The 22,325-nt window shown below is 47.0% G+C and overlaps 2 protein-coding genes across 5 annotated transcripts in view; one reads left to right on the forward strand and one right to left on the reverse strand.

Moving 5' to 3' along the window:
* The first annotated feature begins 58 nt into the window (after positions 1-58).
* Positions 59-11,459, forward strand: LOC8038194 (probable tubulin polyglutamylase TTLL1). Of its 4 annotated transcripts, XM_002399963.5 has the most exons (11): positions 69-305; positions 389-454; positions 961-1,193; positions 1,259-1,319; positions 1,958-2,092; positions 2,172-2,274; positions 3,649-3,792; positions 6,291-6,331; positions 6,393-6,548; positions 8,781-8,869; positions 10,892-10,979. In XM_002399963.5, the coding sequence occupies exons 1-10, from the start codon at positions 178-180 to the stop codon at positions 8,866-8,868; spliced, it is 1,155 nt and encodes a 384-aa protein (XP_002400007.4). In that variant the 5' UTR covers positions 69-177; the 3' UTR covers position 8,869; positions 10,892-10,979. The 4 variants fall into 4 exon arrangements, with proteins under 4 accessions (XP_029829394.3, XP_002400007.4, XP_042142119.1 ...); XM_029973534.4 differs by lacking the exon at positions 8,781-8,869 and having other exon boundaries at positions 59-305; positions 10,892-11,459; XM_042286185.1 differs by lacking the exons at positions 6,291-6,331; positions 8,781-8,869 and having other exon boundaries at positions 10,892-11,023.
* LOC8038195 (UHRF1-binding protein 1-like) overlaps positions 8,582-22,325 on the reverse strand; it is a 42,287-nt gene continuing 28,543 nt past the window's right edge. Inside the window, exons 14-19 of the mRNA XM_029973530.4 lie at positions 20,059-20,422; positions 15,658-16,029; positions 13,443-13,666; positions 11,827-11,938; positions 10,859-11,028; positions 8,582-9,796 (exon numbers count right to left, since the gene is read on the reverse strand). Coding sequence (XP_029829390.3) covers positions 9,611-9,796; positions 10,859-11,028; positions 11,827-11,938; positions 13,443-13,666; positions 15,658-16,029; positions 20,059-20,422 — 1,428 coding nt within the window. The 3' untranslated portion in view covers positions 8,582-9,610. The remainder of the gene's footprint in view (positions 9,797-10,858; positions 11,029-11,826; positions 11,939-13,442; positions 13,667-15,657; positions 16,030-20,058; positions 20,423-22,325) is intronic.

A 22,325-nucleotide genomic window follows, 5' to 3' on the forward strand; every position in this document is an offset into this window, starting at 1 on the left:
GGGAAAGTGTGGCTCAATCGACACTCTTAAGCTGTCGCTGCTGTCGCCTAGCAACGCCAATCCGGCACGTCAACAACCGCAGCTTGATTGCTACTGCAGATCCGACAGAGCTATGTGTACTCAAAAACGGCAAGTTCGCTGCGGTTTGTAAGCAGGTCAATTTTACGAGGAATTCAAATGACTTGTAGAATGACGGCCAGTCCGCTTAAGTTTTGCTGCGACGTCGAGCAGCCGGTTTTGATGAGCGTACTCGCAAGGCGAAACTGGCTGAGAGTAGAACCCGATCAAGATTGGAACATTTACTGGTAAGAAACACAAAACAAAAAACAATTTCACAAAATCTGCGAACAAGCGTGATGTCTTCCTAACTAAACATTGTTATTTGCAGGGCTTCTGTGGCAGGTGTGAGAGCAGTGTTCAGTGCAGACTACGGTTCAAGGCTTTCCGATCACCAGTAAGCAGTTTCGCTTTCCCCTAAAACAAATAAATAAATAAGTTTTCATTGGTTTCCAAACATTTCAGATTTTATAAACCGATTCGGGGGAGGGGGCGAAGGGCAGAGTGGAGGCTGCCTTTTGCCGCCTCAACACGCAGGCAATGCCCACAATGTTTGAGCATATACTCCGTGCCCCTAGTTGCGTGCATTACAGGCAAAAGCAACGCCAGGCGAGGGGTGGAAGGGCAAGTACTAGAAAGGCTGGGGACGAGGAGAGAAACCTCCTTTTTTCTCTAACGTTCCTAGTGCTATCCCTTTCTCTCCTCGCCCTCCATTGCCCTCCTCTCCCATCCTGCCTTCCTAGTGCTCCTTTTCTCTCTTCACCAGCCGTTGCCTTCGCCTGCACTTCACACAACTAGCGACATGGAGTATACGCAAGCACACATATGTAACCGGACTACGTACGAGATAACATATTTACTTTGCCACGTGCTTCACACCTCAAGCTCCCTCTACGACTGCAGGAGGATCAACCATTTCGCGACGCACTACGAGCTCACCCGTAAGGACCTGATGGCTAAGCACATGAAGCGCTATCGTAGGGAACTCAACAAGAACAGCGCCGACGGTGAATCTTCGGGTCCCATCCCGGACCTTGTTCCCCCGACCTTCGTGCTTCCGAGAGACTACAACATGTTCGTGGACGAGTTCCGGAAGACTGCCCCAAGCATGTGGATCGTGAAGCCATGCGGAAAGGGTAGGGGCTTAGAGGCATGAAAGACGCTAGCCGTTTCCTTGTTTCACGGGCGTATTTATTTTCAGCTCAAGGTGTCGGCATTTCTCTTGTGAACAAGCCAAGCCAGGTCAAGGGGCTTCTGAACAGGTAGTGTTCAACAGTACACCTTATACTGAAGAGTGTAAACTGCACTATTGTCCACAGTTAAAAGCAAGTCTAGCAACCAGTCCTGGTCTAAACAAAAAAAATCATATGTTCGATCACTTTGTATTAATTGAAAACGAGCATGTTGGTGCACAGTTAGATATGAATACTTGAAAGGATAAAACAATCAGGTCAGGGACGGACACAGTACGTCCTCGATGTTTTGTTCTTTCAAGTATTCGCAACTTCTATTAAATGTATTGGCGTGCAAGTAAGCTGGTGAAGGTTAAACATGGTGAAAAGTACCTTGGACAGAGGTCACCTAGGTGCCCTGCAATGCAAGTAAACATAATTTTCTAAAAATTAAGTTTATACTATATTTAAAATATAAAAATAAAAAAAAGTATTCAATCATTCGCACATGCATGTATTGCTCGACACCAACAAACCTTATTTATGTGGCACAACTAGCAACGGGCATGCACATTCTAGCCTTTGGACACAACGAAAAATATATAAATATCCTCACAAAAGCCAAGCAGGTCTTTTTTGTTTTCATATTTTATGCATTGACGAAGCACATTCTATCCTAGTTGTAATTAACTCCAACCTGAGTATGAAGAGCAAAACACCGCTTCCAGTTGGGACTCGCAGGGGACAAAGGAACCGCACGTCGTGTGCCGGTACCTCGAGAGACCGCTCCTGATCGGGGGCCGCAAGTTCGACCTCCGGCTGTACACCCTCGTGACTTCGTTCCGACCACTCAGAGCCTACCTGTGAGTCGACCAAACGAGAGCGTGCAATTTTCGGGCTCACAAGCCACCACAATCCAATCCAGTCTACTTCGACGTGCAGGTACCGCCGGGGATTCTGTCGCCTTTGCCAGCTCCACTACTCGCTCCAGGACCTGACCGACCCTCTTGTCCACCTCACAAACGTCTCCGTGCAGAGGCAAGGGGTGCGTCCACTTCGCTATGCGAGCAGCTGCACGATGACGACATTGGGGATGCGACACACAAGCTGCGATATTTTTTGTGGAGTATTTGTGAGCGTAAAATCGATTCGATGCATTTATGATGACACACTACATCTTTGATCATAACCTTGTAACTAAAGGTTGGATGCCTCTGTGCCATGTTGTTGTGTGTCAGCGTCGGTACAGAATTAGCTGTAGGGTAACCGTGCGAGTGTTATGGCATGCAAGCTATATTCTTATAAAATGTCCGCCAGGGTCAATTTTGAGCAGAACTTAAGTTCGTCTGCTTCTTTTGCAGGGGTTGTCACGACGTCAAAACGCCGAGTTCTGATTGGTTCTGAATGAAGGATAGTGGGTAGACCAAGGCAGCTTGCTTTGAAGTCTACCTACTATCCTTCAATCAGCAGTCAATTAGAGTGGCATCTTTCTAACGTCACCAAAACTCCTGCGCAAGAAGCAGACGACTTTCTCTCCGCATTAAATATGTACACACATGGCATTGCAGTCTATGATAGTAAGCTTGAAACAGAAGGTCCAATAATTTTGTGCCACATTGTTGTGGGTCTCTTCCTTCAGTACACAAGCAGCTATGGGATAACCATGTCAGCAATAGAGCACACAAGATATATATTTTCATAAAACATCTGCAAGGGTCAACTTCATTAAATATAGTCTACATGTAGCATTGCAAACATTTTTTCTTGCAAGGTTGTAGCAGTAGGTGAGATGCTTCTCTTCCACGTTGTTGAGACGGAAATTCACCTTTCTTAAGAACTTTTAAAAACGTGCCAGTTGCAACGAGTTCAGAAAAAGCACGCCCCTTAAGTTGCACGAATTATGCGAAAGCGCCGCCAGCGCATTATTTGCACGTTCATCCCTTCCCTTTCCTCTAGGCATGTTTTCTGCCAAAATGTTGGCTAGTATCGACCGACAGCTAACTGGATAAATATACCGTACATGCACTTCTGTGTCATTATTTGAAATGAATCATATGTTATGAACAATTTTCGACGTGTAAACATTTCAAGAATGATGTCAAGGAGCTACAAGAAAACACTCGTATGAACAGTGCTTTAACAAAACAGTTACTGTTAAATTCGAAATAAAAAAAAAATTGCCGTTAAAAATTTATTTGGAGAGCATGCTTCTAGGATTGGCTTTGATTGAAAGGATAGTGGGTAGACCTCAATGCTAAATGCCTTGACTATCCTTTTCAATCAGCCAATCGGAGCTCAGCGTTCTGACATCATCGCAACCCCTGTGCAAGAAGCAGACGAACTTGCGCTTTGCATAGCTTTCCTGTCAAGGGGGAAATTTTGTCAGGAGTAGAGGATTCATCTTTTGATACAATTGCAGGGGCGCTACAACAGCCAGCATGGGGGAAAGTGGGACCTGAGGAGCCTGGAGCTGTGGGTGTGTGGTACCAGGGGTTCCCAGGCAGCCAACAAACTCTGGCAAGATCTGCGCCAAGTGGTGGCCCATTCCCTGCGTGCTGTGGCAGTAAGCGACATTGTTTGAGAGGCTTCGTGCATTGCCAGGAACATCTTTTGGAGAACTTAGAAAACCTTCGAAATCTAGGAGGGTTTTGAAGAACCCGCAGAATTCAGAGAGATTGATAAAAATAGAGCTATATATACAGGATGGAGTGAAGTTCTGGTTCTCTTTTTAACCGTATGCAGAAAACAAACATATAATGAATCGCGACATTAAATAGTAAAATCACGAGTGCCCCAGGCAATCGTGTCTTGTCCGTCGCTTTTTTTTATTTACGTGAATAACCTGCCCACCTCTATTCAGTGCAGTATAAAAGTAGATACCGATGATTGTATGATTGGTAATCAGGAGGACAATGTGCTGTTAATGATTTGAAGCATTTTGAAACATGACGTCAGTAGTTGCAAATGAATATTAGATCAATCAACTTCGCTAACAAGCATAGTCCTACACAGTTTAAAGGGATGCTGAACCGAAATATGGAGTTCACAAAACAAAGCTGGAGCGATAGGCGGGATGCTACAAGACCCCAAAACGTCACCCATTCAGAGACATCTCTAACAGATGGCCGTATTTTTGGGAAAGAGCTGCGCGACTGAACACAACCGACGAGGCCAACAAGACATGCGACGTCACGATTCTCATTCCCTCTCCTTTTCACTTCGTCCTCTCAAGCAGGTGATCCGAAGAGAGGAAAAGCGAGGCCGCTTCCCCTCATTCTCATTTGTTCCAGGAAAGTAACGACGTCACATCCCTCGCTTGATTGCGCCCTCCTTTTCCAAAAATACGGGCATCCGTTTGAGATGTTGATGTACGACTGATGTTTTGAAGTTCGCAGCGTCCCGTTCAACGCTTATGCAGCCTTATTTTGCAAAATCTATATTTCGCTTCAGCATCCCTTTAACAAAACTCTATTCGATTCAACTTTAGAAAACGTCCCTACATGTATCTCGGCATGTATCGTACTAAACTTCCTGCTTTTAATGCGAAAGCATTAACTGAGCTGACATCATCAGTTTGAAGCGCGAAAACGACACCTAGTTTTTTCGGTTCCATTGGCTGGCGCGTCGACAGGGCTCCCACTGGCCGCTGCGCTCGTCAGTTTCCACGACCGTTTACCCATGGTGCTGCGTGTCCATCAGCGCGCCGTTAACATGGAGCGTCCAAGGTCAGCATGTCCAGGGGAGCACACGTGCTGACACAGACGGAAAAGAGAGCGGACGAGCGGCTTGCATACTTTCGCATTCACAACTCTTAAGAAATGCTTAGGTGTACCTTGATCTTTTTATGGTTACCACACATTAGCTATATCACCGCGAAAGCTGACAAAACTCTCAGGTTTCTGGCAAATTGCTAGGCAATATTCTGTTCCATACGAGAAATATAATGGCATTACAAACGTTTAGTGATACTCAGAGTTTTACATATGCAGGGTTGATAAACCTGGCTATCTTCTAGAGCCTTTCACTCTTTAGCTCCCTCCATCAGTGTACTCAGGTGGTCAAGCTCCTCCTCACCTACCCCTCTGGTCACGTGACCTCCCCGGTTAACCAATCAACATTGAGCTTTGCGGTCTTGCTTATGAGGCCTTATGAAATGCTAAGCACCTAGTCAAAGGATATTTCATGTTGAAAGTTTTGAGAAGTCTCAAGAATCCCGAGGAACTTTAAATTCTAGAGGGGCTACCGAGAATCCAGAGAAAAATTTCAAGGACAGCTAAGCACTTTTTATGAGTTGTAAATGTGAAAGCATTAATGTTTAATTAAACGCCACCAGAAATCTTGCATAGTTTCGAAAACCCTGAGAAGAGGAGCCATCAAGTGCCTGGAGAAAAAGGCTCTAAGGAACCTCGAGAGTCTTGAGAAGTCTCAAGAATCCCGATGAACCTCAAATTCTAGAGGTGCCATTGAGAATCTGGAAAAGGTTCTTAAGGAATCTCAAGAATCTTGTGGAGTTTTAAGAACCCTGAAGCGTCTTGTATTCTAGAGGCTCCATCGAGAGTCTGGTAAAAATGCTTCTTAAAAAGCCTTGAGACTTTTGAGAATTTCAAGAACCCCCAAGGGAACCCAACATCCTTTGGCGACTGTCGAATGCATCCTTTATCCTCGAGGGCACTATAGAAAATCTTGGAAGCATTATTAAAGATTCTCGCAAGCTTTAAGCAAGCGTTCTAAAAAAAAGCTTTAGAAGGACTGAGAGACCGCAAGTATTCAGAAGAATCTCACAAACTTGGGGGCTCCTCACACAATCCGAGGAACCTATCGCGCATTGCAAATGCAATGTTGTGAAGTACTTCAGGGGTCCTCAGTACACACGTGATATATTAATGACACATAACTGATCAACTAAACATACCTACTGCTGCATGACCGGCATTCGACTTGAGCTCGCAGAGCATAGCAGGCTATGCAACAACGAATCTGCTTCCACAATATCACCTCACGGTTGAGACACCCGAATCGCACGGGAGAAACCCACGACGGATGTCTTTCCTCCCACTGCAGGGCACCATGCTCTCGGACTGGCACTGCTTCGAGTGCTACGGGTGAGGCTGAGGTCGCTCCCCGACAAATGGGCGTCGCGAGCGCTCTCTGGCCTTGCTGCAGGTACGACATCCTCCTGGACGAGCAGCTGAGGCCCTGGCTGCTGGAGGTGAATGCATCCCCCTCCCTCACCTGCAGCACTCCGGGGGACTGGGTACTCAAGGAGACCATGCTGGACGACCTGTTTGAGATCGTGGCTCCACGCGGAGAACTGAGGAGGTCAGTAGCTGGGATGTTCCAGACGGTCTGGTCTTTTGGAACATGCCAGTGTTCTGGGAGACCATGTGCCAACGTTCAGTATGAGGATGGTACTGTACTGAGAAAGGCCTCAGTATAGAGTATTCGAGATTGTGGCTCCATGCGGAGAGCTGAAGAGGTCAGTAGCCGGGACGTTCCAGATGGTCTGGTCTCTTGGAACATGACAGTATTCTGGGAGACCATGTGCTCGTTCGTATGAGGTACAAGGTGCCAGTGTTCTGGGAGACCACGTGCCAACGTTCAGTACGAGAATAATATCGTACGGAGAAAGGCCTTAGTATCGAGTATTCAAGATTGTTGCTCCATGCAGAGTGCCGAGAACGTCAGTAGCCAGGACGTTATATACAGACGGTCTGATCTCTTAGAACATGCCAGTGTTCTGAGAAACAACGAGCAAACGTTCAGTACAAGGATGGTACCACGCTGAGAATGGCCTCAGTATTGAGTATTTGAGACTGTGGCTCCATTCGGAGTGCTGAGAAGATCAGTAGCGAGGACGTTCCAGACGGTCTGGTCTCTTGGAACATGCCAGTGTTCCAAGAGACTGGGGTGACCACCCGTCTTGCGACTCGCGGGGCTGTCCCGCATCCCACAAGAAATATCAAAATCTTCAAAATGTCCTGCATTTCACACTGTCTTTAAATTCACTATGAGTCTCATGGCGCTGCTGAACAACGGGGCACGGGGAAGCGCGGAGGTCGCTGGTAAACGTGTGAATCGTGATGGTACACCATTTTCTATCCAAAAATTGCTAAAAGTGACCGCCGTTCTCGTACGAGAACAGACATGCATGCGCCATTGTGCCTCTCTTCCCTTAGTGGCGAAATATTGCAAGAGAAAATTGCTCGTCAAGAGAGATTATTGTAATTATTTTCAAATCGTGCCGTGTCATGCAAAAAAATTGCTGTGAAAAGATTAAAAAAAATTTTTTTTAGTGAAGACGATTACACAGTTTAATAAGACTGCAATTCACAATGGTCAAAAACAGCAACATAACTTCCGAAATTTGTGTAGGAGCGCGTCGTTGGTAAAAATAAGAATCAACAAGAAACAAGAAGCCGTAAAAGATTTACTGCTTCTTTCCTTTTGATGCATTAAGTTCCGCTCCAGTCAATTTAATGTTTTCAACTTAGACACATTGATTAACATTGTGGCATTAAAACTTAAAATATATCACTGGAAGTGAAAATTATTTGAACTTAATTGCCGCTACACAATTTGCAGCTGTATAATATGCTTTCGAACAAGACAGGATATTAAATTGTTAGCAGAGCCGCATTCCACATTGTGTGTTGATAAATTTCCTGGAATACTTATTTTTTCCATGATGTCTTTTAACCCGAGACTGGAGCAGGAGGGAAAAATTTTTTCGTCTTTTGGCCCGAGTCTTGTCTTCAAAAGCATCATGGTAAACTTCCACCAGCTCGACTGCACACCAAGATCTTTTTTTGCAGTTGCCCAAGTCAAAATATAATACCGTTCTTCCCTTACAACCCACCCCCCCCCTCCCCCGTCAGTCTGTCCTGCATTCTGCTAGCAGGAAGGCGGTCACCCTATGTTTCAAGATGGCCTGGTTTCTTGAAACGTGTCAGCCGTTCGAGAGACCACGCGCAAGCCCTTGATATTGAGTTCTTTTTCAGAATGCAAAGATATTTGACACTGAGAAAAGAGTTTCTTCATAGTGAATGGGTGCTTAGAAACATAATTTTGAAGTTTGCAAAGTTTTGTTGGCTCTGCTGCAAATCTGTAATTTTACGAAAATTTGTGTCACAATACTGACGGGCTCTGTGTCTGTTTCATCATTTACAGATGTTTTGTCCACCTTCATTAGTTTGAAGTGAGCCACGTTTCAGTTAAGGAACCTACCCAAGAGTGGGGTTTTCTAGAAGACAACACCAGTCACAGGTAGAGTCACTATGCTCGAGTCTCGAGATGAACTATACGTCACATTCGGCACCAGCTCCATTTTGGACAACCAAGACACCACACCTTTGTATTGCTTCACCATTGGTGGTCATTTATTCATACCTCATCTACAAAACAAGTCATTCAAATGTTTGCCAGGTGCGGGAGGCATTGAGTCGGTGTAGTATCGCAACAGAGGCGCAGTTAAAGGCTCTCACAGCGAGTAAAAAAAATTCGTCAACAAATCAACAAGAGTGACGTAGCTAGCTTGCATGCTCGCCGGTGCAGTGCCAGGAATGCCGTGCCGGAGCCCGATAGACAAGGCGACTTCGAACTGCTGCTGCCCGAAGACGCGGCGGCGACTTCGAAAAGTTGAGGTGGGTGGAACACCGTGGGTTGGATCACACGCATTGCACAAACTTAGCGGATGCAGCACACTGCCATACAGACACAGAGCTTTCGTTTTCTTTCCGGCAACAGACCCTCTAGGCCACATCAACAGCAACAACAACAACAACAACAGCTGCGAGGAAAAAATTGCTGGTTTCCTTTTTGTTTGGTACGTGCCGTCCAAACTAGTAATACGGGTGAGCTGCCACTAGGAAAAACTTGTTCGACGTCCCCCCTCCACTTCCTCCGCCGATCAACAATCTAGGCTAGAAGACAAGCGCAGTCGTCTGGTTTTCGTCGGTTAATATTGCATGTGGGAAGCCCGCGATAAACGCCGCCCTGCCCCCCCTTGGCACCTTCCAAAAAAACGCACTGCCGTAGACGGGACGCGACCGCGAGCGGCTTCGCACAGATCCCCCTCTCCGACCTCCCCATTTTTAACAGTGTCCCTAAAACAAGCGCGCGCACGCACGCCGCGTGCCCGGTTCCTACGTCGCAACTCTAAGTAGGCGTCGGTCGCCTGAGTGGTGCCCCCCCGCCCCGCCGTCGCGGGGGAGGGGAGGTTTATTGCCGAGTCCCGTGACTAAGTCCCGCGACCGCGGTGCCCGGAACGTGTCTCCGACCGCTGCGTCTGGCGCACCGTTCCGTCCACGCGAAGAAAGCGATCCCGAAGTGGCGACGCGGTAAGCGCGCGGGTCAGAGACGCGTCCCGTGCACCGTCCCCGTGACTAAGAGGAGGCGGCCCCGCAGAAGGGGTCGCACCCCGAGGAACGTTCCAGGCGGCTGAGCTCTTCCTGGAGCAGCTGCAGCGTTGCCAACAGCGAGTGCTTTTCCTGCTCGAGCCGGCTGACTTCTTCGCGCTGGTCCTGCAGTTCCTGGCGCTCCCCCGCGCTGTTGCTCTCCAGCTGCGTGACCTGCGGGAAGCGCCGTGGTCGTTTGTGGCCGCTTTTCGGCCGCTTCAGTGGCCTTCGCAAAGGCGCTCTCGTTTTACGTTCGCACTTTCACTCTCAACCTCTAAGACCTCGACACTGTTCACAGAGCTTGCAGAGGAACTGCAGAGTTTAGAAGAAACGGTATCGATGTGTTTCACCAATTCTTTCATCTCCATTCCAAAAAACGGCCTTTTATAAATGCCGAAACGTTAATCGTACGGTTAATTGTCTCGATTATAAGCGAGATAGTCGGATAAAGTAAATAATCGGGTTAACTATGTTATAATAACAATTTCAGTGTACGTACACACTGCATAAATGAGATGCCTAAATTGGAACTTCATTATTTATTTCTGCTGTTTTACTTTCTGCATCCCTCCCACCATTTTTTGCATGTAATTAAATGGTGCACATGTATCCCGTGTTCATTTATGGAACTGACATAACCGCCGACAGAATAAATTAAACGGTACAAAAATGGACACGCAGATGACTACAGAAGATGCACACAAACACAGCTCCTTGTCCTTGTATCCTTTTTTGCACCTCTTTATCCCGATCGTGCACCGACTGCCCAAGTACGCACTTTGCTCCCCTGTCACAATGCGTTCTCGGTGACGTTGAGGCAAACGAAATAGGACGAAAGATAACAACATTTTGCTATTATCGGATCTTTCTGACAGGATCCGATCTAACAAGATCCTTTTGCAGCAACCTTTTTCTGCCGTTTTCTCGGCGGCTATTTCGAATTTGGAGATGATAAAGGCTGTGTTCCAAATCTTACCCAAATGAATCCGATTTACTCCGGCGGGTCATGTCACGTGAGAACACAGATTGAAAAGAGTTGGACGCGGGTACGTTTTGGAACGCCAAAGTACAAAACCCAAACACTGCAGTAAGATCGAGTAAATTTTGGAACACAGCCAAAGAGTGCGCCGGGAAGAGCAGAGCCCGAGCACTGCATGGTACCGCAGAAGGGGAGCTCCAGCGAGAAACCGCTGGAGCTCCCCTTTGAAGCCGGGTTCCGGTCGACTTCGGCCTCACCTGTTCTCTGAGCAGGTCGTTCTCCCTCTGCAGAACCTGCAGCTGACTAAGCCGCAGGCGAAGCCGCTCGTTCTCCTCGAGCAGACCGCTGAGATCCGGCCGGGCATCTCCCGACGTGTGGGGCTCTCCGCTGCGCCACAGAAGCTGCTCCACCGCTTCCGGAAGGGACCCTGCAACAACGCATCGCAGCGCCTCACTTAGCGGGGTTGGGTTCTCAAAGCGACTTGTAAAACTTCCCCTTGCTGCAATGTTTTAGGCAATGCTTCGTGTTGTGAATATTTATTTGTATAATATGTATGCAACAAAACCTCCGAAAAGTACTTTTTCTTTTTTTAGGGTACCATTTTTATTTTGCAAGTGTCTCAAACGTTTAGCTCTGCTAGAATTACGAGTGTACTTCCAGTTTGCTGCATTATATTCATATCTTTGCTACATCTAAAGTTGCAGTAAAAAGGTCTTACTGTACCCTGTTCAACCCAAAACTGTGAAGCGAATGTAGAGGCAAAAAAGAATGAAAGCAATAGCTACAAAGGAAAATGAGCATTATACAGGTAACTGCGGTTATTATTTCATGTGTCGTACGCTGTAATAAAGTTTGTACACAAAAATACATTTGAGTGTTTGTTACGGGAGATGTCAAACATCCTGACCCACGATTAGGATGTTTGACAGCATAGTCAGCTTGCCAATGGACACTCACCTCGAAAAGTTTAGCAAAACCAGCGTACCATATCTAATAGCACCATGATAAACTGCCACGCAATACTTTGCTGAACTAATTTTAGCAGTTGGCTTAAGTGGGTGCGATCCATTTTTGGAGTGTATTTGTATTACAAAGTAGTCACAAAAGACATGACTATGAGGTTAGGTTAGGCTTAGGTTAAGTCTAGGTTAGGCTTAAGTCAGGCTTAGGCTGGATCAGGCTTAGGTTAGTTTATGTTAGTTTTAGGTTAGATCACGTCACTCACCACATCCCGTGGGCAGCAGGTAGACAGCGCCAAGTGCTGTCCTGTCCACCAGGCACTGAGGTACCTTGACCAGCAGACCGTCGGGACGCTCCCCGCCATTTTCCGTTTCCTCCTGCAAACGAAAAAACGCCAGAGGGGTCGTCAAAGTCGTGAAGATGCCACAGATACGGGACATCAGGCGCACCCTGTCGGCCCCCGGATGGCTGACTTGGCTTTTCTACAGTTATTGAAAGCTTAAAACGAATGCAGGGCGTGGTTTATTACCTTCATTCTTTGGCGTTCCTAATTCATTAGCTGCAATCGATAATAAGATGCTTGAAACTCGCCACGAACAGCATTTCTTTGGTTGTGAGTGACCATATAACCAGTGATACCACAGGCACAGCCTCAACATGTGAGCCAAACATCCTCTAGAACAATGGTTTTCAAATGGGGTCCGTGGAGCCCTGGGATCCGCAAAGGCATTCTAAAGGTCCGCGAAGCTCGGCCTGATCAGTCAAGACCGGCAATAAAATTTGTCTTTTCTCAGACTGAGAAGAAATGCTCAAATTTTCGGCCGTGTTTTCTCGTGTATATGTCAGTCAGAAAAGTCTACTTCACACTAGCCCTTAGTTATATCTATTTATTCACTCACTATCCTGATTAACCTATACATTCCCCTTCCCCTTACCACGAGCGAGGTCCTCCACCATCTCCACCAATCCACAAGGGCAAAACATCAATGGTTGAGAACCACTGCTCAAGAACAACGGCAGCTGCTTGACTCTCGCAAAGTTCCCTTATGAATCGTGAAGCTGGTCGAAGCTGGCAAGCTGAACAACATGAGAAGAGAACTTTGTGGAAGTCCCAGACTGGCAGCTCGCGTGGAGAACAGGTTTGGACCTGAAAAAGCCGTGCTGAGTAAAATGGCAAAATGTTGTCTGTCCGACAGTTTCAAGGCTTCCAGGAGGATCCCTTCCGCACTTCTTCGTAAATGACATACACTTTGTAGTCGGTCACACTTTACTATACACTTTGTTTTGTCGTAAGTCGGAGCACTGTTGAAGGTTCAAACAGATACTACCGCGGACGCACATAGTAAAAACCCGAGTCGCACAGCATTCGCAGCACTTGATCGGTTTCACACGCTGACAGACCACATGCAGAAAGACAATGAATGCCATTTGATTGGTTCCCTTGGCTCGTAGCGTCGGGCTACTTAAAGGTGAAATGAAGTATAAGTTGGAGATAGAGTTCCCCTGGGCATCGGACACAAGGGACAAGTGATCCCTAGACTGTTAAAAAGGAACCGGTGCCAACTGATCGAATTTAATAAAAAATAAACTGCGGCCACACACGAGGCATTGCAAAATCTGCTCCATACCCCCGAGACTACTCACAATCGCACTGCACACAAGCATTTTCCCATCAAATTTAGCGGAGAAATTTCGCCGCTAAACCTCACGGTGTCCCTCGACACCGACTTCGCATGACATTGTGATGTCACATGACGCCACGTCACGTGACACTGAAGTGACATACCAGGACGACCCCACGACGGAACACCTGGGAATCTGCCGCTGAATCTAGCCAATCATAGCCGTCATCGTAGTACAAACGAAAGAGCTCGGACCCACCAAGAGGGTGGCGCTGAGGCCGTGCAGGAGCAGGCGCATGGGGACAGCCCTGGCGGGAGGCTCCTCCTGGGCCATTTGCGCCAGGCCACCGAGGGCAGCGGGGCTCAGCCGCACCGCCAGGTCCCTGACCAGGGCCCTGACCTGGGCCCCGACCCCACCGGGGGGCCAGTCCCAGCGCAGGCTCAGCAGGCAGCGCTCCCCGGCGTCCCCGCCCCGAGGCCCAGCTGCGCAGAGGGGGAGACGCAGCGTCCAGTCAATTAGCTCATTGTTTCTTAGCATGTATCACATATTCCTTGAGTTTTCACGACCTCAAGGGCATCCGGCAGACGCACAACACATGGAGGATTCATATTAACTAAGAACATAAATAAAACACTAGGTCATTAAAAAAATTTAAGGGGACAAACTACTTAGCAAAAAAAAATTCTGCAAAAAAAGTTGTTTGAAAAATGCTATATTTACAGCCACCAACATCTGGAGGATATTCTCAGAATGTTTCATATGCTCACACTACAACAGTTATTTTTTTATAAATTACTTTCGGTCCACCAGTGCAAAAAAAAAAGGTAGAGGCTCGAGCATTTTGAACACGTTTTTCTCCATACCACTTTTTGGTACAAATTTCACCTTAGGAAAACTATTGTTTGGTAACGGGACAAAAGGAGAAACTTACTTATTGTTTTCCCCAACCGAAACCTAATGGGGAATGCGACTGTGGCATTGTTTTTACTTTGTGGATGTCTTTTATATAAGATGTTAAGATTTTGTTGATGACATAAAAGGAAAAATATTAGATTTTGCAGTGTAATATTAACAAAAATAAACAACTCTCTGAACATTTTGTTTCCACAGTTGCACTCTCCAAGAATTCTGCTGCGTATTTAGTGAAGAAAATTGCCATTTCATTCGTTTTCTAAAAAAAACTGCCATTTCATTAGTTTTCTAACAATAGTCTTTCTAATCAATATCAAAGTGTTCCTGATAAAAACAACTATAATTTTTTTTCTTCATTCATGTACACTGTCTCGCAAGTGCCAGTATATAGTGCAAATTTCATTCATATTAAGCAAAAGGTTGAAAAGCTGACCCCCCTCCCTTAAACAAAAAAAAAAAAAAAGGCAGCTGTTGAACAAGCCAACCATATCACTCCAATAACGAAAATAATAGATCAAAAAGAAAAAAAAAGACAGGGTTACAAGAGTTTACCGTAAAATACTGGGGAAATGCCACTCCACTTACACTGAAAACTGGTTAGTCTCGAGAGGGCACTTGTACGGTCAAATCGGGAAGAACCAAGATGGCAGCCAATAAAGTGCTTTGAAGACAGTGTGACCAGAATCGGAGAAAGCACATTTATTTTCACACGATATCCCCGTCGTCGCCGAAGGCGATCTTCGTGGCTGCCGCATCGGGGTGAATACTTTAGGCCGATGTTGGCACTTTGAAGGGTGCGGACGCTTAATGTATCAATCGCAGAATTTCCAAGCTTTGGAAATGTTCGTAGCGAGTACCTGCATGAAATGGGCACTTCTGCGGTATTTTATGGTAGTTCGTAGTTTTTAATTTTCAGCAAAGTCGGCATTCACTAAAACAGAAAACTTCGAGAACCTTTTCCTCCGAAAAATCCTCAACTCCAAACTTGTCTTTTCAATGCAAGAAAGGTTGAAAGAAGATTGCATAACAAGTGCTCAGAAGCGACGTGGATCGAAAATTTCCCACAAAGACTGCGTTGGAGCGCGAGGGCGGCGGCAGCCCGGAACAGACACTCAAAGTTGTGGAACTACAGCACCGCAGTTAAGCCGAACGTGCTAAACTTGGGCCTCACGTGAGCCTTATTCGACATGCACACAGCTTGCCGATGCAATGAGAAAAAAACTGCCCAACTCTTATGACCCAACGGCGCTCCAAGTGACTAGCATTTATAGATCCTATGTGGTCACGTGGAGTCACGGTGTCGCGTCACGTCACATGGCACCGCGACGCCACAATGTCGAGGTATCGCCCGACGACCGTCGCATCGACGATGCCACACAAACACTCTGGTCTCATCGTTGTGTCCACATGACGAGCCATTCCAAAACTCCGACAACGTAGCGCAAACACATAATCAGAGAGATGTAACCCATCGAATGCCACGCGTTTAATTAAAACACAGTTCGCTTTTCCCACAAACACTCCGCACGAGAAACCTTCGCCCGACAGCAGCCATGCTCACCACCGTGCAGCTGCTTCTCCTCCAAGGTAAGGTGCTGGCTCTGCACCAACACGGACGCGCCGTGCGGGGAAGCCCACGCCACCAGCTGCAGGTCGTGCAGGCCGATCGCCACGCACGACCGGCTCGACGCATTGCTGGCACTCCGCATGCGGGGCCAAGCCGCATCCATGGCCAGGGTGGCCAGGCGCTCCTCCTCGGTCGCCTCCTGGGCCAACTCCGGCGCGAGGTCGGCGCGAGAACGGAGTCCAAGCACTTCGTCGAGGACCCCCGCTCCGGCCAGCAGGAGCTGATCCGAGTCCGACGACAGGTCGCTCCGCAGGGAAACGCTGTCGTCGTCTGCCAGCGACGAGTCTGCTTCGCCGTCTGCTGCGCCTAGGGGCAAGGCCGGCGTCGTCAAAGCGCGCAGCTGACCAACTTCCCGCTCCAAACGTAGCCTCCCTACCTTCGGTAATGAGCAACCATAGCAAATGTGGTTCCGGGTTTTTGGGCGTTTATTTTATTCCACGACGTGTTTTTTCGTGGAAACTTTCGGTGCTGTACAGAGAAATCTGTACTCGTCAGGACTTATACCGAAAAAAACAGGACACGAGCACGAGTTTCACCAACCTCCAGGGAAAATGAGGGAGACCTGAACACTCGGGAAGTGTCTCTGTGCAGACGAGAAAAGAAAATAATAGGTGCGGTTCCCGACGCAAGCAGCAGCCTCATGAACAGTTCAGTGGAGGTATTATTCTGGGTCTACACAATATAAGCCTGGCGATAAAAATTCCTTGCGGTGAAGCTCGAGTATTTCTTTTTCAAGGGCAGCTTCAATTTGGGGATTATCAGTTTTCCCCAATTTATTGAAGGTAAGAAGGTGTCATGAAGGTACAAAGCTTGTGCTAGACGAGAGACAAGTGAAAGACCTCCCTGCCATTCTAATCCTGTCAGCAAATTCAGATGTATTAGGTTCAACGAATATTAAAACCTGAACAGCCCGACGCCACAAATCAAAATGTAGGACGAGGTATTCTCAGACATTCGATCGTTCAGAGCATAATTTGACAATGGTGAGAACAACCGCTATTTTGACAGTGTGAAACCTATAAGTTAAACCAAGAGGTGCTTACAACTCTGCAACCTCTCTATAATAAAGTCTGATAAATCGAAGATATCAAGACAATAAGCAATTTTAAAGTATGCTTGTAATACCGGCATTAGCATTTTAGGTATGAATGCAAGGAAAATAGAGATAAAGTGACCACTTTTTCATTAAACTGACTTGATAAGAGCAGTTACAATGCACCCATAGACTGCCCTAACAAAAGAATCCTTGCCGTTTTCGGCATTTTTTCACACGGTGCAAGCTCTGCTAGCTTTTGAAAAGCAACAAACAAGATGTGGTGCAAGAGGAACTTATCCGGGTATTTTTACCAGTGACGTTTCCTTGAGCCGATCTCATTTGTTTGCTTGTATTTTTTATTTTTTTTTTTTACTTTTTTTTTTATTTTTTAAAATTTTGGTAACTGTTTGCAATACGAGCTGCAACCAGGGTCCCCCTCCCCCCAATAGGCGGCGAATTTGTATTATAAAGTTTTGGGGCCACCCGCGCCAAAAACGTGATTTTAAAGGAGCTGTGCAACGATATTCAATTGGAATGTTTTTCTCTCTACACGAGCTTACTGGCACACCTGGGACTCAAGGATACTCACACGCAACGCCACTGGCCAAGAAACTTCTTTGTTGCGGTGTAATTTCAAGGACAAAAGCGATCATTTTCATTCAATCTCTCCTTCGCAAAATTCGATGACGTAACTCGGGGATCGCAGTACACCCAAGTGACGATATTTGAATGCGGCTCATAGATTGGACCCGAGCATTGCGTGGGCACTCGACTTGGGCTCGTGACAATTGCTATCTCGAGGAGCATTCGGGTTGTAACCCGTGTCCAATCGCTGCAACGACGACAATAGCCGAGCCTTAACAATGTCTGGAACTCAGCGCGTGTCCTGCGCTTTGCCAACCCCAGCGCGTGGCTGTGATCAACATTGGCGGCATATAATCGGCTCCAGATCACGTGGCCGCTTGTTCTGGCTGCGAGTTGAGGGGGTGAATGCTGCTCGTTTTTCTTAAATTTTTTTCTGGGACTTCTATTGCGTGAGGTGAAAAACGAACGCGTGTTTCATAGGTCATTAACGTTAGGGATCTGTTTTACGCGGTATTTGTGCAAAGTACAAAAATTGTTGCATTGCTCCTTTAAGTTTATTGTAAAAACCCGAGTTACTTTTCGATAACAACAAATGAAAAGATACCCAAGCCTGGCAGAGTATCGCGATACAGGCGATACGTTGTAATGTATTTCACTACTGAGAAACAAATACATTTTTCAAACGCATCTCGTTACAAAGATATAGATACTCGAAAATCTCTCTTGGATACTATCGTGATATATTTGTATCGCGAGGCTGCCCAGTCCTGACCTACAGGCCTTGAAACTGCCTGCCTGCAGGTACTTATGCGGAACCCCTCTTCATCTTTGTCTTCTCAAAAAAACAATTTTCTATAAACAAGCATTTGTTTATCGTAAGCCAAAATGTTTCCAGTCAGCGGACTAATGTCGTTTAAGAATACAGTCTAAGCTCGTTAGAACAGACCTTGATTTTAACCAAGATTTCGGTTTGTTGTGAAAAGAGTATGTTGTATGCAGATATGAATTTGAGTCATTGGGGCATAGAGGACAACCAACCGAACTTCACAAATCGGTATGTTACACTGTAAAACCCTTTATTTTCGCGGCCCCTATTTTTCGCGAATCGGTCACAGATGACATAATCGCGACCACTAAATTTCGCGAATTCCAGACGCCTGCATTGAAAATCTTAAGGACCGAAATTTTCGCGCGCCCTTAAATTTCGCGAATTTTTCAATTCGCGAAAATTGGGGGCTCGCGAACATTAAGGGTTTTACAATATCCAAATGTCTGTTGTAACCTGGTCTGTTATAACGAGCTTAGACTGCACTACGTTGACACACATTTTCGATTACTGTGGTTGGAACAGATGTCCAGGGCCGGTTTTCTCGAAGCGATGGTAAACCCATTTTGGTAAACCACGGTGCCTAGGAAGGAAAAAGTACCTAGGTACTGTAATAAACGGCTGGATATAGAACAACAATAATTATTTTTGATTGGGCAATAAGATGCGCCATCTATCGGTGAAACAAGCCAGTCATTTTGTTTATCCTCTTTTTCCGCTGGTTGTTATCGATCTAGTATGGTATTTTAAGTCAAAATATAGTAGTAATGTTGTACTTGAAGACCAATTTATTTGCTTCCGATGGTACGAAGAAGTTTTAGCTACTATGCCATAGTTTGTCGACGAATATTCGAAAATCTAAAAAACATTTCCTTCAATATGTTTCGCCATAAACAACGCATAACTTTCCCGTGTTCCTTCCAGTCTGGCAACGCCGGTGCTGTAGTCTCGTTTTTGTTCCTTGCAACGCACGTTTCTGCGATTCCTGCTGATCTCAACTGTTTGCCCTCTCTTCCATTTGCCCAACCGATCCACCGGTGACGAGAAGCTAAGCTTCTCGTCACCGGTGGATCGGTGGATCGGTGGATCAACGGTGACGAGAAGCTAAGCTTCTCGTCACCGTTGATTCGCTGGCCACCGGGGATATGTAGAAACCTCGATGCTGTCGGCATACTGTCGGCGCACTGCGAAAAAAAAAAAAAAAAGTACAATGTCCCAGCTGTTCACCAGGAACGAAGACTTTATTGTGGATAACCCCCTTTCTCCGCAAAGTAATCGCTGCTCAAGGCATGCATAGTGTAACAAATTAAACGTGTTAGAATAAGTATATACCAACACTCGTTCGCTAAACATTTTTTTACTCACCATAAAAACACTTGCAAGGCTTATGTACCGTCATATGTCTTGGATCCCGGACTGCTGAAGAGTGATGCGTTCGCGGAATGCTGCCGTCGGTTAGTTTAGTAGTCCCTCTGAACTAGCGCTTTGCTTGACGTGCTAATAGGTTGATGGTGCGTCATTAATATAACAACCGGATCGAAATGAATGTTCAGCAGAACCAAGCAGAACTATTAGCCCTCATTAAGCGATGTCGCGGCCATTTTGCTTCTAGGTACTGCTCCTCCCTCGGCGCCCCTGCTCTCCAAGTCACGTGACCTAGAATTCCCCCTTCTAGGGACAATAGTTAACTTTAAACCACGGTTCGCGTTCGAGAAAACGGGCCCAGGATGGTTCAGGCAATACTGGGACGGGTAACACACGGTCGCAACCCCCGCGCGGTAGAAAGAATTGAATTGTTCCTAGGCAAAAGCAAAGGCAGTAAGGAAAGCTTCTCTCTAGCCCGGCCGTGATCTAACAAGAACTTTTTCGACAACAGCGAAAGACGCACCCCTTGCCAAGACAGAGTCGATGCCCGCCACGAAAGACGCCAGTCCCTTTCGCAGCATCCAGGGTCCCCCCTTCGGAACGGATTCTCCCAGCGTGAATCCGGGAGGGGTCGCCACGGGGGGTAGTCCCTGGGCGGACTGCCGCCGGGGCGATGAACTCGTGCCCGAACTCGGGGCCGAGCTCTCCGTGGGTGCCTCCGCCGGCGAGTCCGGCTGGTGGTCCGAGTCCGGCGGGGAACCGTCCCCGCCTCCCCGACTCGCCCCTAGGGACTGGTTGAGGGCCAGCAGGAGACCCACCTCTACGCGGGGCCACAGCGCCGTGAGGCTCACGCTGCCACGGGGTTCTCCGCCGGGACCCAGGATGGACTGCGGAGTTTCCGGAAGGCACGGAAAGATTATTTATTTACCGCAAAATCCCGTACAACTGCACTCCCCGAGGTATTGCCAATCCTTTTTTTCTGGCTAAAGATCCATAGCATAAAAGATTGCAACATCGCCCACGCCTCCAATTCCTGTCGGACATCACGCAATGTCTGACGGGAATATAATCAACTATGCGATCTGTGCTATTGGTAGGTGTGACAAGTCAGTTCGTGGCGGGTTCCCGCATTTATGTCCGTGATCTGCATGCGCGATATCGGTTCTCGTGAGAAGCGAGTTGTTCGCTCCGAATTGTTTACTGCATCATGAAATGTGAATCTGCTGCGTCCGCGATCTGCGGTATCCATTCTCGTAAGATGAGAGTTCTTAGCAAGTTCCCGCGACTCTGTTCGCAATCAGCGCGCGTGATATCGGTCCCCGTGACAATCAAGTTGTAGCGGGTTTCCCCATGTTTATCGCGCCAAAAAAACGAGAATCTGCTGCATCCGCAATCCGCTGTATCTGTTCCCATGATGTGCGAGTTCGTAGAGAGTTCCTGCGTTTTTTGTCCGCGATCTGCGCACGCGACATCGGTTCCCATGACACAAGCAGTAGCCGATTCCTACGTGTCTATCGCGCAGTGCTACGTCCACAATCTGCGGTATCGGTTCCCAAGACATGCGAGCCCACAGAAAGTTCTTGCACATTCTTGGCACCGCGAAGTGCGAATCTGCTGCGTCCACAATCTGCAGTATTCTTTCCCGTGACACAGGAATTTGTAGCGAATTTCAGCATATTTGTCGCATCGTGGAACACAAATTTGCCTTCTCTGTGATCTGCAGTACCAGTTCCCATGTCCCACAGTTTGCAGCGGGTGTGCTGGTGTTTATCACCGATTTTTAAATCGAAAGCTTTACGGGTGAAACTTCGCAGGGAATTCGGTGTTGGCATTTGTTGCAGTTTGTCGTTGCAGCGGTGGTGAATATCATGTGAATTGTATCAATGATAAGTTGAGTAACAGCCTTTCCACTCTCGTGAAGAACCTCTAGCAGAACCATTTGACATAAAAAAAACATACACGTTACTAAAATTTTGGCGTTTCATACGAATAAATATAACGCAAGCACGTAGAGATGAAATAAATGGAACTCTTAAATATTTCATATTACGACTGAAGACATTTTGATCATTAAATCGGACAGTCGCTTGTTTTGTAATGAAAACGGTCGCCAATTTTGAGAGGAAATTTTCTTGATCTGATTAGAGGCTCAAGGCGACACCCTCTCGATAACAAAGCCATAGTGCCCGGTTTTCTGTCACCCAACAGAGGCCGAAAGAAGACATGGACTGGATGCAAGAGCTGCACGAGCGTTCGGCTCGAACTCGTGTCCTCGCTGAACCAACGCGTGTCCCAGCAGAACGCCGACGCAACACTCGTGTCCGGTACGCCACGGTTTCGCATTACGACGGGATGCCACATGACACCATGATGTCAGTCATGTGATGTCATAATGTCACGTGACATTGCAGTAATACCCGATACCATGATGGCCTATATGGGCAACTGTCCTTATGAGCTCCCTATGTGTAACGTGTAAAATGCCAGAATCTGACGCTGGAGCATAATGGTTTTAAAGCGGTAGCTTTATGGAGTTAACCAATCTTGGGAGCCGCTTAAGCACGGAATGTGTTGGTCGGTCAGTTCATAACTGGTAAACGATCTTGAAAAAACGGCAACCGGTGCCAGGGATCAAATTCTGGCCACCACGCAAAAGCCGAGTGCGCTGCTGACTGAGCGACGGACCAAGCACGCAGGAACAGGAGGAGCAGAAGCAGGTGGTGTGAGAAAGTGAACAGAGTGGAGATAGGTTGAAAAGGCAAGAAAGAGAGGAGCAGAAACAGGTGGTGT

Source organism: Ixodes scapularis, unplaced genomic scaffold (genome assembly GCF_016920785.2).
Source record: "Ixodes scapularis isolate PalLabHiFi unplaced genomic scaffold, ASM1692078v2 PGA_scaffold7__128_contigs__length_106722199, whole genome shotgun sequence".
Taxonomy (NCBI): Eukaryota; Metazoa; Arthropoda; class Arachnida; order Ixodida; family Ixodidae; genus Ixodes; species Ixodes scapularis.